General features: G+C 35.3%; 1 protein-coding gene across 1 annotated transcript in view; it reads left to right on the plus strand.

Annotated features, from left to right (window-relative positions):
• Window positions 1-1,350: 1,350 nt before the first annotated feature.
• LOC107600648 (eukaryotic translation initiation factor 3 subunit E-A-like) overlaps window positions 1,351-17,358 on the plus strand; it is a 59,336-nt gene continuing 43,328 nt past the window's right edge. The window contains exons 1-5 of the mRNA XM_016292594.1: window positions 1,351-1,354; window positions 2,290-2,303; window positions 3,264-3,381; window positions 3,484-3,601; window positions 10,987-11,029. Of these exons, the coding sequence (XP_016148080.1) occupies window positions 1,351-1,354; window positions 2,290-2,303; window positions 3,264-3,381; window positions 3,484-3,601; window positions 10,987-11,029 (297 nt within the window). The remainder of the gene's footprint in view (window positions 1,355-2,289; window positions 2,304-3,263; window positions 3,382-3,483; window positions 3,602-10,986; window positions 11,030-17,358) is intronic.

Consider the following 17,358-nt stretch of genomic DNA (forward strand, 5'->3'; position numbering starts at 1 on the left):
TTCTTTCTTTCTTTCTTTCTTTCTTTCTTTCTTTCTTTCTTTCTTTCTTTCTTTCTTTCTTTCTTTCTTTCTTTCTTTCTTTCTTTCTTTCTTTCTTTCTTTCTTTCTTTCTTTCTTTCTTTCTTTCTTTCTTTCTTTCTTTCTTTCTTTCTTTCTTTCTTTCTTTCTTTCTTTCTTTCTTTCTTTCTTTCTTTCTTTCTTTCTTTCTTTCTTTCATATGTGTTTATTGTGAAGTGGTATAACACTATTTTGCTTATATACATATATGGTATAATGCAATGTTTAATGTTTTGCTCTATTTATGTATTTGTTTGTTTACTTACTGTGAACTGGTTTAACAATGTTTTACTTTTATTATTTATTTATTTTGTGAAGTGGTATAACAGTGTTCACTGTTTTGCTTTCATAATGTTTTTGTTCATTGTTTTATTTATTTATTTATTGTGAAACTGTATAAAAACATTTCACTTATTTACTTTTTTATTTATATATTGTGAAGTGGCATAACGCAATGTTTTATTTATTTATTTGTTATTTACTTATTGCGACATTATATAATGTAATGTTCAATGATTTCTTTCTTTCTTTCTTTCTTTCATGATTTCTTTCTTTCTTTCTTTCTTTCTTTCTTTCTTTCTTTCTTTCTTTCAAAGTTGTGTTCACTCGGTTGAACACAGTACCAGAGCTTTTATACATGGCCATACATAGTCATGTAAAACTGTAAGCCTCTATGTGTAATGGTAAAGTTTGACTGATTTAAAACAAAATGCAGAAATCATTTTACTTACAATTCTTATGTAAGGTGCTGTTTTTTTTATTTTGAGGCTTGAGGTTTATGATAGTGAAAGGAAGAAAGATGTACATGTGTGCGTGTGCACTCGGAGTGGAATACTTAATTGTGCAAATTATTATTTTTGTGGTCATACCCACCACTTTTCTCCAATGTGTTGTGGAGCATCTGCATAGTGTAGTTTCCAGACAGAAGAGTTGTAAAAAAGAAGCAACAACATCTGGGGCAATCAGAACTTTTCCTGCAAACATTTTACTGTCTACCACAGACATTTAAACCATCCATTTCCATCTACATAAACACTGTATGTCCAAAAACATCAAGGGAGATACTTTTGCAAATATATTAATTGAGTCCATTTTTTACATTAAAATGGATTTGCAGCACTTTGCAGGGAAATGCAGACCTTCAACCATGAGCAGTCAGTCAAATAAGGTTATAAAAATGTAGGTTAGATTTAGGCCTCCTTTTAAGAAACTGACTTTAAAGATCCAGAGGGATTTGGGTTTACTAACTTCATCCAATTGCAAATGCAGAAAGGTCTCTATTTTTCCGGAGCAATGGGTACGTTTCCCTCAAAGGAACATCAGTGATTTAATCACCTTAGCGCTCACAGTTTCCCGTGCATTAACAAAGCCACAATTTGGTATGATTCACTGTAAAACACAGTTCCTCTTTATAAATGGCTCTATTTGTGTTGAAATGACCTGTTGGAGGTATCAACGCCAAGAAAACTTTTTTTCGTGTCCGCTTGCGTTTGCATTACGTAAATTATGGGTCACCAGCGTCACCTAGACTTGAAATCTGCAGCCTGCTCTTCAAAGGTGTTTTGGTGGCTTGTGTTAGTCACTGGTGGTTTTTTTGTCAAGGTCTATAACCACAAATATTAATAAGCAACGGTTTCATATGTTCTGGAGTATTAGCTCATGTGTCAATCTTCAGGAAATATTATTTCTCCATTTCCTCATGTGTCACAAATAGGTTGCCTCAAAGAAACATGCACTCATGCTATAATAGAACGGTTTTGTATATGAATTTAGCTTGATTCAAGTTTAAATACATGCAAGAGAACTAAAGAGTGAATTTTCATCTTGCTCGCTGTCTCTGACTCTTCTAGCCTCAGTCTTGTTTGGTGGAGCGGGTAAACGTGGATTTTCCAACGCTGTGCTCCGGGGGCCTCCTTCATTAAAATGATTGGCTGGTTGAAACAGGAGAAACCAGAGCAATTTGGCCTCAGAATTAATTTTTCAAAAGTAGTCTTAATGATAAAATGTTTTATTGTATCAATTCTGCTGTCAAATTATAGAGTCTTGAAAGGTTTATAAGCATAGCTCCTATTTAACTTTACAAATAAATACCAGAGTATTGCACACTTAGGAGAGATTGTTCTGCTATATTCTATTCTATACATAGAGTACAGTTTAGTACAATTTCTATTTTATTATTTGTGTGTACAAAAATTAAACTTTTACTATTTTATTTTTGTTCAAATATTCTAGTGCAGAGTAGTCAAGTAAATTGTATTAGTAAAAATATATTTTATTCTTTAAATGTAATTTGAAAATTAAAGTAATTATTAAACCAAATTATATTCAATTGTGTTCAACTTTATATTTATTTGTTTTATTTAACTTTATTCTTAGGAGTGCAGATTGAGTACATTTTATTACGAAAATATTGTATTCTGTTTTATTTGTTATCTTTATTATATTCTAGCACAGAGTATGAAAATAACTTAGTGAAATACATTTTATTAATAAAATTCTATTTTATTCTTTACATTTATTCTGTTCTGTTCTATTCTGCTCTATTTTACAATAGGGTATGTTTTTATACAGTCTATGGGGTAAATATTGCACCTAATTATTTTCCAATTCTATTGTATTCTGTTTTATTTGTTATCTTTATTCTATTATATACTATTAGCACGGACTAGGATAATAAGTTAATGAATTCTATTTTATTCTTTACATTCCATTCTGTTTTTATTACGTTCTATTTGACAATTATTGCAGTTATTAGTTATCTTTTGTTATCTTTATTCTATCATATTCTATTAGCAAAGAGTAGTCAGGTTTTATGAATAAAATTGTATTTTATTTACATGTATTCTGTTCTGCTTTTCTGTAGAGTATGTTTTCTATTATAAAACCTAACTGTTTTCATTTTTTCTAACTTTATTTTATTCGATTATTAGTACTTATTTGAACTGTATTGCTTTCTAGAAGTGTTGAGCACAGTTGAGTACATTTGATCATTTAAACTATAGTATATATATATATATATGTTATGTATGTATATATGTGTGTGTGTCAGTAAAAGTGTGTTCATGAATTGAAGTTACATTATAGCCGTTACAGTTTGTTGCAACAAGAATAACATTTCTGCATTGGCAGAAATAGATGTTATAAAAGTCAGCAAATATCTTCCGTTCTGAATGTACTGATGATGTTTCCATCACTGTTTTTTTTAGATCTACAATGAGAACGAGCTCCTCCATGGAAAGCTGAATCTCCTCAGTGACACCAACATGGTGGACTTTGCCATGGATGTATACAGGAATTTATTTCCTGACAAAGAAATACCCATCTGTGAGTGGATTAACTTCTAATGCTCTTCTGCGATGAAAGATGCCTAGTGTGATGCATGCGAGTTGACTTCATGAGATTTATGTCAATTTAAATCTTTTGCAGCTCTTCGAGGAAAGAGGACTGAAGTTGTGGCTCAACTGAAACAACTGCAATCTGAGACCGAGCCCATTGTGAAAGTGTTTGAGGACCCAGAGACAATGAGGCAGATGCAGTCAACAAGGTAAATGTTGAAATTAAACGCATACTAATAGTCTAACTCTTCAGTCGTTTCTGTCACATACTTTGTCTTGTCATTGTATTTATTAAAATGGTTTATTGCTGTACCTGTGTATCTAAATATCAGTATGCATAAGCTGTTTGGAAGATGTTCCTTTAACACATCTGTTTAGATTGCGATTAGGTTATCTCCTCATATGAGATTTCAAGAAATGAATGTTTTTTTTTGTATTATATTCAAAGCAAAAAGCATTACTTGACAGTCAGACTAAATGTTATTATTATATAAGTTTTTTGTTTAAATATAATTTTTTTAAATCTTTTTTTTTTCAGTTCTGCTGAACTATTTATTTAATTTTTGGTGTCAAGCAATGCTCTTTTGTGGCTCATTTCTGTATCCAGATGTGCTTGACCAAACAGATGCCCCAAAGTCTGTTACTTTGGCTCATCTACCAATGAGGTATTTAGTACACGCTTTAGGGTGTATTGTGGTTGGCTTGAAATTAAAAGCGACCTTTCTGTACTTTACAGTAGATTGTGTAGACCTTTACTTGTCTGCGGTTTTTACTGGAAGACCGTGGAGAATCTTTTAAATGTTGTGACAGTAGTTTAGTCATTTTCTATTCCAAGCAACATCTAAGATGGTACTTTACTTATTTTCTTGTTCATCTAATGTAAGTTGAACAGTGTTCAATTGCACAGTTTAGACAAGACAGTCCTCAGGGATGTGGGATGGAGCCCTGCTCGATGCTAGACGATACTCCAAACAGAACATTTGTGGCTCTTTTTCTGGAAGGTTGGGCTTAAGTGCCGTTTAATTAAGTGGATGGCAGAACATCAGCGGGCATTTGTAATCACAATCAGTTTGTATTTGATTGAAATTGCCATGTGGATAAGTATATGGTTTCATTCTGCAAATTTCAGAAGAGCAGAATGCTAGAGCATCCTGCGGTGAGTTTCACGGAGGCTACTTTTTTTGATTTTTTTCTGATGCTGACTTTGCCATAATTAAAATATTTTGGTTAAACTCAGTCCTCATCCAGTGCTTGCTTTTCTTTGATGGATATTGCTTATTTCTAACCGCCAGCCAATCTAGATGTTTCAGGTTTTAATATGTGGTGTATTAGGGATTAGAGATGTTTTTAATAAATTAAAAGAAGGTTGTTACACTGATCACTGTAGGCAGTAGAGATATACTCAAATAGTCGTCTCCATTAGCAGTTGGAGGGATTTGCTGGGTTAGTAACAGTGGATTCTTGTTGATTGTTGGATTGAAAAGACATTGCTCTGCTCTCAATCAGTCGCCATCAAACCTAGACAGAAGAGACAGCATAGCATTGACTTAGTGGCCGGTTTATCCACTGTATTTGATGTGATTTAGGCCTGCTCTTGAGACCGGTATAGCTCTTAAATGTCAAAGAGTTCAAATATTTGAATCTCTGCCGATGCTCTATGCCAGGGATTTCCAAGCTTATTTTTGTTAGCTGAACCTCTTTGGCCTAAAATATTTACTTAAAGTACCTCTGAGAATTTAAGTAAATATTTCAATCATTTAACAACACATGCATGCCCATGATTCTCTGATGTTGATTAATGGCCGCATGATATGCAGGTCAACAAGTTCGTTTGTTCGTTTGTTCGTTTGTTTGTTCGTTTGTTCGTTCGTTTGTTTGTTCATTCGTTCATTCATTAAAATGATTTAAATTGTAAATTTTTATGATTTGAGTGATGATTAGATTTACATTAATTAATGAACCCAGAAAAACTGTATAAATTAAATATTAATATAAATTAACAACTGGAATGGCAAATCAAAATACAATGACATGCATCTTTTAATTGTTTATTAAAAGCACAATATGTAATTTTTTTGCCACTAGAGGGCGCATATTCAAAACTAACAAAGAAACAAAGGTGTAGTTAGATGACGCTGTGACTGAGTGTGGAATCATGGGAGTTGTCGTCTTCATCCCCACAGCTGAAGCAGTCCGATGGGACTCGGGCAGAAATCATGTTCATGGATGAGCTAATGTATTAAAGATTTATTAACGTCGTAGTATGAAGCAGGGTGAGGCGGAAAGCCGTCGAAGCAAAATGAGGCCGCTGTCACTAGTTAAAATTGCTTATTTCTCTGGATTTAAACATTCTTCGAAACATTTGGGATAGTGTAAGTACACAAGTCAGCAAAATATATAACACTGTTCTAGTGGTTTTTGGATATTTTAATAAAAAAAAACTTACGTATTGTGCCTTTAACATTTAAGTAATTATTCAAAACAGTAAGTAAAAAAATAAATAAAGGTCAGTGAGTGTTTTTATCACTATTACTTTGTTGATATTAATATATATTTTACATTTGCTGTTTATTTGACCATTTGTTACTCTAAAGTAGGGCTAAACGATTTTGGAAAATAATCTAATTGCGATTTAAAACATTCTTCGAAACATTTGGGATAGTGTAAGTACACAAGTCAGCAAAATATATAACACTGTTCTAGTGGTTTTTGGATATTTTAATAAAAAAAAAACTTACGTATTGTGCCTTTAACATTAAAGTAATTATTCAAAACAGTAAGTAAAAAAATAAATAAAGGTCAGTGAGTGTTTTTATCACTATTACTTTGTTGATATTAATATATATTTTACATTTGCTGTTTATTTGACCATTTGTTACTCTAAAGTAGGGCTAAACGATTTTGGAAAATAATCTAATTGCGATTTAAAAAATTTATTTTTTCCAATATTGTGATTTAATATGCAATTATTTTTGTAAAGCTCTTTATGTTCTGTATTATTCAACAAAGACAAGCTATAAATCATTGTATAGTATGATCAACACACTATTAGATAGATTAAACATAAATGTTCTTTTCTGTAGGCCAGGCCTATATGTTATGATGAAATTAGATGATGCATGATTTGATATGAATGCCATTTTTATTTAACAACTACAATCACAGTAGTATATTGACTGATTTGTTGAACTTCCAACCTTGTAAGCATGTAATAATTGACAACATAAAGCACTTACAAATAATCCTGGTGTAAACATTAATATGAAAGTCAGTAACAAATCACACAAACTAAAGTAGATTGCAGAAATATAAAAACAAATCTGTTGATTTGCCACACTACTTTAGGTAATTCAAAGTCACATGTGGACTGCACTAAACACTGTCTTTTAACTTTAGACCAGTGGTTCTCAAACTTTTTTGGTCGCACCCTCCTTTAAACCTATCAAAAAATCTGCCCCCCCCCCTTTCCCGAATCCCCATCCCACCTCAGACTACCAAATAATTTCACTAAACATTATGAAAAATTAATGCTTTTTTTAATTTAAAAAACCTACAAGGAAAAAAACACTTGCATCACTTGAAACATTGAATAATAGCATAGAGAGAATAACTGTTATTATTATTATTCTCTCTCTGTTATTTATTTTTTGTGGGTTTCTTGCTGTCCGCTAAGGCATAGGACACACACAGGCTTTCCTCCTCACCAACGACATTAAACACCGTGTCTACACCGGACACGAGAGGCAAAATACAATAGAACCCCTATAATCAGTGTCGCTGTGTACACTGGATGCGATGCGGCACGACAAAACCCGACATTAAACTGATGCCTTGTTCTATCTATGACGTACTGACACAAAGTTAAAATGATTTGCAACAGTCGCTTTGTCATGTCCAGTGTAGAGCTGTTGTGGCGCGATGCGAAAACTGTAGCGTCAGGTATAGACAAGGTTGAGTGAAGCCGAGAGCAAGATATGCCTAGTCCTATTTTCTGCATTTAGCTTTTAAATGACCAGCACCTGCCTGGGTCTGTGCAACTTCATCTATGGCTTTCCTCTTCGCTTTCACAAACTGATCCATCTCCCATTCTAATTACGTCTTTTGGCTGTTTACTGTTTTATTCATTTTCTTTTTCTGCTGATGGCCCGCGCTCGACTTGAAGCAGCGCTGCTTAGACCGATGGGTGTGTGTCATCAAAGTAGTACTGCGAGAGCTATAAGAGAGCGTGGATGTCAACTTATGCTTTCTCTCGCCGTATTTTGATGTTATACACTGATCGATCTTCAAGTCGAACACACCTCTTTACTCTCGCATGTCACATGACCGAGTGTAATCGCAGCCTCTGCGATTGAAAAATTGAGTTTTTTCATATCGCGATATTATCGCAAATGCAATTAATCGTTCAGCCCTTCTCTAAAGATTAGTGTTGTTAATTTGGGTGATTTTTATACCAGTACCTTTGACATAGAGCACATTTTTAGGCATTTATGGGTCTATTAAATTAAGCTTGGCAGATTTAGTGTAGAAACTAGATTTCTGTAAACTAGATTTTTTACATATCCTAAAGAAAATTAGTGGTATTTCCTTCTGCAAAAACACTATGATGCCAGAGTGTTGTATTGCAGTTGTTAGTGTGTTCTGTGTTGTTCTTACTGCGATTCTATACTCCACATCTTAAGTAATTGTTTATATCGCTCCTCAAAAAGCTGCACAAATTGAGGCATCATTCATATCTTTAGCGTAAACCACAATGTATTCTCCAAAGTTTAATACTTGAGGTTGGGGGTTTGTTGAAATTCGTTTCAAATTTGTGTGCCATAGCAATTGTCGCTAATTACTTGTAGCTGTTTTGTATCTCTGTTTTGTGTCTCTGTTCAGTGTGTGAATCTTTTGGGCCCCGCCAAGAGGCTAAAGTAGAGGCAGGAGCTGAGGCCACGATCTGTACTTAGTAGTTGTTTAATTGCTCGCTTTGACTAGCGCTAATACCGCACCGAGCTTCTATGTTTTATCAGGCTACCGCTGTGTGTTTGTGGTGTCTCTACAGTGAGAAATCTCAGTAGGTGGCATTGCCTTCCCTAGACATTTTTAAAGACCAGTTTGCGTTTCGTTTCTCCAAAACATGCTTTTATCACAGTTCAGGATTAAGTTTGTGGCGTTAGAACCAGGCACAGTCTTAATTAACCCACTCAAGTGGATGTCTGCTCTTCATTAACAAGCGACTTTGAAGTTTACTTGTTCGATCTGAATATTTCGGGTTTCGGAGGGCATTTTTCGGTGTCTGGAGTTTCACAGGCCGAGACGACCACGAGGAAGTGCAGATCAGGACTCGTCTTTATTTGTTCTTTTATTTGTTAATAGCTGCTCGTGTGTGACATGTTTCTTTTAAACCACGTCGTTGGATGTTTACTGGATCAGCTCTTTGACAGTGTCGCTCATGGGGCAGATGCTATAAACAGGTGATATCATGTTTGGAAATCTGTCAGGAACATTGTTCAGGAGTGTTACATTCAGCTATAAATAACCTTTTGTTTCACATGAGTCATTACGATTGACATGAGGGTGAGTAAATAACAGTTTACATTTAAAGTTGAACTATTGCTCGCTTATGTGGAATGGGATTTTAGACCAATGAGATTTCACATAGGGCGGGACTAGCCAGCATGCCGTTGTAGAAATATAAGTCAGACAATTACAGAAATGTATTGCTGCTTCTTGTGGCTAGTTAGGTCAGTAAAATCTGATTTACATGGAGAAGATAGTTTATTACTTGTCGCTGTTAGGACACTGCTTAAGGAGGTGGCTTGTCTCCACCCAGAGTCCCAGCATCTGTCAGATGATAATATAATGGAACAGAAGCAGTTCTGCAGGAGAATGCCTTTATAAACAGCCTTTGAACCTCCCCACAAATAAAATAAACGTGCAACCTCCTCTTTCTGTCTGGAGCACGCAGTGACGCATGGCTTCGTTTGCCGAATTCTTCAGAGGCCGGCCACATTTGGCGGAGGTGGTCGTGTGGTAAGCATGCTTACCAGACCCCGTGCCGAGCATTTTGCCAAAACTCAATGATATGTACCAGTAGAAGTAAATTCTTACTCCATCTCACCTGGTGAGCAGAATGTTTGTTTCATTTCTTCATTACCTTTCTCTCTTTCTTTAATTAGTGGTGTTTCTTAAAGAATACTTACTAAGGCTAATATTTAGGCTTATTGGTTTTTCTAAACCCCAGTATTAAATGTTGGTCTGTAACTCATCCCGCAAAGTTTGTGCTCCGGATATGAATGATACCTCGAATCATGAGGTTGGTTGAGAAATGTGTGCTATTACAAGTAATCAGTGTGACGAGAGGAACGGGGCCGAGAGCCGTGGGAACGGAGCGAGGCCGGTGGAGTAAATGCTAATGCACGACACCTGCGCCACTCACTGGTCTCGAGTCCCACGGAGGAGCTTCGAAAGGATAAAAGGAGGAGTGACGACAGTGTTGGACGAGAGAGGACCAGGCCTGGACTTTATTTTGTGTTTTGGATGTGGCAGTCGTCCGCGAGGGGCTGCCGCTTTACTTTCATTTTGTGTTTGTTTTATTATTAAAGTATTTAAATGTTCGCCGGTTCCCGCCTCCTTCCCGAACTACGAACTGTTACAATCAGACTTTTTTTGCCTGGCGGAGGAAAAAAATAATCATATACCTCTATTGAAGAAGGCCATTAGACATATCTGTTTTCTTTAATTTTTGGAATACATAGAGGGGAGTTGAAATGTGTCAGGGAGTAATGGGAAGAAGAGGGACGACGGGACAAGGAAATGTTTTGAACTTGTCGCCCATGTTAGCACCATAGCTCAATGTGTTAGACTAGTGCACATTACCACTAAGCCACAGCTTCAGTCTTTCTTTATATATGTACATATGTATACACACACACTGTACATTTCTTTACCTGCATCGAGTTGCACATCGCATCCATGCACATAGAAAGCACAATGCATGTAAGTAAAATGTCTAATGTTTCAAATAACGTTTGTGTAAATAAAATATAAATATATGTGAAATAATGTTCTTTCGTCATTAAATAACAGATATGTATATATGTAAAAATAAAACAACATTTATTCTGACTTGTGCTTATTTAAAAATACATAACAAGTGATCATACTATATTTGATTATTTTTTAAATGATTAATAACTTCTTGCTGATAAATGGGTAAAACCTAGTTGTTTAAACGATAGTGGCAAAGATGGTTAAATATTTAAATTTGCAATTAGTATTTTGGGGGCTGCGCTGTGATCCTTTAATCTTTTAATGTCATGTAATGATTCTTGTTTTATGCGTGATTCAAAAATTGAATTAAAGCAGGGCACATTATAATGTATGGAGAAAAAAGAAAGAAAGCTGTGTTTAACTTATTTTATGCTTGAAACCCCCTTTTTGTCTTTGACCCATGTGTATATTTTTTATAAAAAAATAAATTGTTTTATTTAATATGATTTCCACTTAAATGAGTTATTCTGAGAACATTTACCTTTAGAAAATGTTTTTTTTTCTTCCACTCTTGCAACCTTAAGAAACCATTGCTAACCCCAAAATGTTTGTCTTCCAGGGACGGGCGTATGCTGTTCGACTATCTGGCTGACAAGCATGGAGTAAGTACTTCTGCTGACTCTTCCACCCCTCTGAGGAGTTCTCATGACTCTTCTATGAACCCAGTGTTGTTTTGGGGGGCCAACAGGAGGGGCGGCCCTGAGCAGCAACACATTAAATGACTTCCCAAAACCTTAAGTCATTTTCGGGGATTTTATGGTTCTGCGGACATTTACATTCTGTGGCGAATTGTTCAGAATAAACCAAACAGCTCGAAACACGTGGGTATGGCCTCAAGAATGCTGGGGATTCTATATTTGACTTCATGGCACTCCCACCCCAGCATCCTGAAACTGACCTTAGGCCTGTCCTCCATGCACCTTCACTGCATGGGCTGCGCTGCCTTTACGACACGATCCTCACCTTAACAGCCACCTTGTCGCTGCCCCCAGGAAGGCCCCTGTAACCTTAATGACATCCGCACCACCACAGTTTACTGTGACCACACAAACACAGACATAAACTACACACACAATGAGCTCTCTGTTCTGAGACACTCTTCCAACAAGTTTCCCAAGCATGATCTACCGAACTGTCCGTCAAACTGCTGGTACTCTGGTCAGTGCTGTTAGCTGAACCTGAGGCTTGCAGTTTAAAATGGTGAGACTATAATCTTGAGGTCACATGAGGTCATGTGTGGTCACAGTTTTCCTGAAAATGTTCAGTCAGGGCTCCAGACTGCAACCATTTTTTCTGCCGGTGCAACTCAGTTTTGTGAGCGCACTGGTGCAACCACCGCATTGTCCAACTCATAAGCTTTGCCATTTGTTTTGCAGAAAGAAAACGCGAAACTAAACCACACTACGTTTCAGTTGGGCAGCGTGGACCATTTATCAGCTCGGACCGCGACGTAAACAAACTTGTCCGAGCTCAGAACAGCTTTACTCGGGAGCCAAAGTTGATTTCGCGACACTGTTACTGCACAAATGCAACAGTGTTGCGAGATCCAGTGAGAAGCGCTTGAATTCGCCGCACAATGATAAGGTTACTGCGAGATCTAGTGAGAATCATTCAAATTCTGCACAGAATTCTCTTTTATAAACAGCACTGACATACATCAGGAAACCAGAAGCGGTAACGTTAACTATAACCATGGTGTTATGGTAGAAATAGTCGAATTTCTCTAATTTCGAAACAACCGTTTGAGAGAGAAATTCAAGCACTTTTCAATGACAACTATTTCCAGCACTTTAACGCTCTAAAAGGATCCAGTTTGAATGTTATTTTTAATGGGATGACCAAAATATATTTTGTGGTAAACAAACACGTAAAATGTAAAAAATACATCAAATCACAGTTATAACCAGTAGACGGCAACATAGGAGCACTTACTGGCTTATTAGTCATCCATTTCTACTTTTTCTCTATATTTTGAAATTATAAAATCACTATTATAAAATATCAAGAAATCAGATTTTGTCAGAATTTTACACTTTTTTGTGTATGAAGTAAGAAAAGTCACAAAGTGCCTTGAAAAACAAACTTTTTTTCAATTTGCTACTAAATCACACATAATCACTGAAGTTGGTCAGTTCCATATACTAGAAGAATAATGGTACATTTAATAAGAGTGGAATATATACTCCAGACTGCAACCATTTTTTCTGCCGGTGCAACTCAGTTTTGTGAGCGCACTGGTGCAACCACCGCATTGTCCAACTCATAAGCTTTGCCATTTGTTTTGCAGAAAGAAAACGCGAAACTAAACCACACTACGTTTCAGTTGGGCAGCGTGGACCATTTATCAGCTCGGACCGCGACGTAAACAAACTTGTCCGAGCTCAGAACAGCTTTACTCGGGAGCCAAAGTTGATTTCGCGACACTGTTACTGCACAAATGCAACAGTGTTGCGAGATCCAGTGAGAAGCGCTTGAATTCGCCGCACAATGATAAGGTTACTGCGAGATCTAGTGAGAATCATTCAAATTCTGCACAGAATTCTCTTTTATAAACAGCACTGACATACATCAGGAAACCAGAAGCGGTAACGTTAACTATAACCATGGTGTTATGGTAGAAATAGTCGAATTTCTCTAATTTCGAAACAACCGTTTGAGAGAGAAATTCAAGCACTTTTCAATGACAACTATTTCCAGCACTTTAACGCTCTAAAAGGATCCAGTTTGAATGTTATTTTTAATGGGATGACCAAAATATATTTTGTGGTAAACAAACACGTAAAATGTAAAAAATACATCAAATCACAGTTATAACCAGTAGACGGCAACATAGGAGCACTTACTGGCTTATTAGTCATCCATTTCTACTTTTTCTCTATATTTTGAAATTATAAAATCACTATTATAAAATATCAAGAAATCAGATTTTGTCAGAATTTTACACTTTTTTGTGTATGAAGTAAGAAAAGTCACAAAGTGCCTTGAAAAACAAACTTTTTTTCAATTTGCTACTAAATCACACATAATCACTGAAGTTGGTCAGTTCCATATACTAGAAGAATAATGGTACATTTAATAAGAGTGGAATATATAATTTTTCTATATAAAAATTAGATTTTGCACCCGTTACTGTTAATAAAAGTAAATTGTGTGCATCTTAACTCAAGCCTAGTGCTTCAGTGTCAGATCTGTATAAACGATAAACAAAAGAAAAATAAACAAGAAATGAACATGTATTATTATTATTAGTAACTGCACTTATTAATGCAAAACAATAGTAATTTTATGATTAAATTATCTATATTTTAATTAATCCCGCACACCACCCCCAGCGCTACCAAATCTGCAACTGGCGTCACCATCTGTAGAACTTAGTGGCACTGGTGCCACTTTTCTCAAATGTTAGTCTGGAGCCCTGTGTTCAGTGATTGTGTACAGATCATTTTTAGGTAAAATAATACACCAAGCACCAAAATCACACCCAATCAAAAAATGTTTAATGTTTAAAATAATAGCTTATTTGATTTTTAAAGGAATAGACATGTTGCAATCCTCTACGCACACCTTGGCAATATAATCGCCATTGGCTAGTAAATGTTTTGTTTACTCGCCAGACTGATGGTGATTTTACACACACACACACACACATTTACTTAGCTATCTAAATGGGGACATTACATAGACTTCGATTGTTTTATATACAGATAGTTATATACTTTTTAACCTAAACCCCCCCCTACCCCTCACAGAAAACTTTCTACATTTTTACAATTTCAAAAGTAAAAAAAAAAAACAGTTTACTTTATTTTTATAACAGTTTTACAAATGAGGACATCCACAAATTTAGGTTTTTGCCGATTTTGTCAGGTTTTGCTCACTTTTGGGTACAAATTTGTCCCCAAAATATGGTTAAGTAGGTACACACACACACACACACACAAACATTATTCCACCCAATCAACTTATCTTTGTAAAATGGAACCGCTTCTTAAATAACTGAATGTGCACTCTTAACTTCAGCCAATCAAGCATTATATTATGATATTATGATAATTAAGCACTATTTAATGATAGAACTAGTGATTAGAACTAAAACTTCACCATGAATGAATGCATATTTGTCATTTTAACTGAACTTAGGACTGGTGGTGGTGTTTAAGATATTGTTGGTCATAGATAATAGTGATCGCTTGACGGAGAGCGAAACTCTCAAGCGCTCAGTCAGCGTGTTTATCGAGTGAAAATCTGTGTTGAACGCCTCTCACACACATACTGGCGAGTAAAATCTTAAGAATTTATTAGCCAATGGCTAATGTTAGACATCATTATTTAGTCGCCCAGAGCAAGATTTAGTCACATATGCGAGTGATTTACTCGCAATGTAGAGGGTTGTGTTGTGCATAACAAGATGCGCTTTGACATACTGGATTTGAGAGCTATATTTGAGGGGAAGACTAACAGCGAATAATAATTGAAAGATTTATTCAAAGGGAGGAATTCACTACGAATGAATGAAGCCAGTGATAATGTCATTGATAAATATTTATTTAAATATGTATTAAACATTTAAAATTCAGTTTAACGCGTTAATTTAATTAGTTATGAAAAAATAACACAATTAAAATATTTTAACGCAGTTAACGCACTGGCCCCTCCCCCAGACCTGTACGTCATCTTGCATTTCATACAGTTGACTGTTAACAAATATGATGCAGGGCAGCAACTCCATAAATGCAGTTATGCCCTAAAATTCAAGATATTGGTGTAAAAATGCCCCTCTGAGTTTTTGTCTCATATTTATATCATACGATATTACACGAGCAGCGAGAGCAATATCAGACGAGTGCTGTTTATGTCCGAATACCACGAGTGCAAATGTGATTTTATGCAACAGTTCAGTAAATAAGTTGATATTGCGTTATATTTTAAACACAATATTATGTGGTTTTGATATGGTTAAAGTCATAGCTGAATTGTTGCGCGTTTCCGAGCAACACCGCGGTGTTTAGTTTCTGAATGAGTATGTTTTGAGCGAATTGAGTGAACCAATGATTCAAAGCCCCATTCAAATCCTGCGTTCCATTCGGAAGGGCTCATCCCTATGCCCTAGTCCATTCAAAGGGTTTACCCTTCAGAGTGAGTGCTTTGAAGGGTGTAGGGGACCTAACAACTGTTTCTTGACGTGTCCTTCTGCGTCATCATCACATGCCCACATAGAGGCGGCGTCATCATGCAAAGAATCTGCGCAAAGGATCATGGGAACCTGAAGTGTCCATCAGTTGTATCCTTCAAAATCCTTCATTCTGAAGGGCCCTTTGAAGTGGCCAGTTTTGAGCACTTTGGTTTGGAATGACCCTTCAGTATGGCGGCCATGATTGTTTTCACTCCGAAGTGCCCTTCGTAGGGCGATATATCCCATTTGGAACGCACAGATAAAGAGAGCCGTTTACTTCATTCCTGAATGAATCAGCCTTCGAATTAATGACTCAAGACATTTACCGCCACCTGCTGGCAGATTTAGTTTCTTATTTAGAGTATCATTACATTAACAAAAAATAAATAAAAATAATAATAAAAACATTAAAGGAATAGTTCACCCCCAAAAATTTAAATTGTCATTTACTCACCCTCATGTCGTAGACATTTACCGCCACCTGCTGGCAGATTTAGTTTCTTATTTATAGTATCATTACATTAACAAAAAATAAATAAAAATAATAATAAAAACATTAAAGGAATAGTTCACCCCCAAAAATTTAAATTGTCATTTACTCACCCTCATGTCGTTTCAAACGTTTCTTTTGTGGAACATAAAAGAGGGTATTTTGAAGACTGTTGGTGATAAAGCTGTTTTGGTTAATGACTTTCATTGTACGAACAAAAAATACTGAGATGTTTCTCAAAGTATCTTCTTTTGTGTTCCATAGTTTGTTAGGCAGTTGTAGCCTAAATGTGTAATACATTTTATGTTGAGTCAAATAATTAAAATATTTCTTTCTAAAGCTACAATTTGTAATGTCTACTTGATACTTTCTCATTTAACACAAAAATAGCTTTAAATATTTTTTTGTGGGTATTTTCAGTCTAACTTATTTTGTGATTAATTAATCAAAACATAATCGACTGACAGCCCTAATTTATAATAATTTTTTTCTTAAACTGTTAAATATTATATGTGTGCATATTAGGGATGTAACGATTCACTCAACTCACGATTCGATTCACGATATTTTTTTTTTTAAACAAAATGTGATTTTAGACTAATTATAAATTAAATGTGTTCTTTTATTATTGCTTGGACAAAATACTGTATGTTTCTTTGTGAAATTGAAATATAACACTATAATAATATACTAATCTATCACTTGTAAATTATTGCTCTTTTGTTGGTTTTGATTGCTTCTATTGTCCTCATTTGTTAGTCGCCTTGGATAAAAGCATTTGCTAAATAACACAATTTAAATTTTATGTAAATGTATATAACAAAACTAAATTGAAAATTTAAAACTAGCCCCAAATCAAATAAATAAGTAACACAAATAAAATAAATCTCTTCATATAAACAAACTAAGGCTTTGTCTGTGCTCTTTCCATGTAAAATTAGAGGCAACCACTGCATTTTAATCATGATCCAAACAAAGATGCTGCATACATGCAACATGAGCAGTTTTTAATCTAAATTACATTGCATAATTTCTAAATTTGAAGCAAAAACAGAATGGGTTTAACTTCAGTTTTGTGAAACTATGCATAAAAAATATCTGCATGAAACCGAAACAGCAGAGCTGAATGAGACGCAGATTCACTCTCTGCCAGCAGGTGGCGCTTAAAGTGTTTCCTTGGTTTCCGCTGTAAACAAAGCAGCGCTGAACTTATGAACTTTAATATGCATTATACAGAGGCAAGATGAAAAGAAAAAATACCATCTAAA

This window comes from Sinocyclocheilus grahami, unplaced genomic scaffold, assembly GCF_001515645.1.
Source record: "Sinocyclocheilus grahami isolate Dianchi unplaced genomic scaffold, SAMN03320097.WGS_v1.1 scaffold288.1, whole genome shotgun sequence".
Taxonomy (NCBI): Eukaryota; Metazoa; Chordata; class Actinopteri; order Cypriniformes; family Cyprinidae; genus Sinocyclocheilus; species Sinocyclocheilus grahami.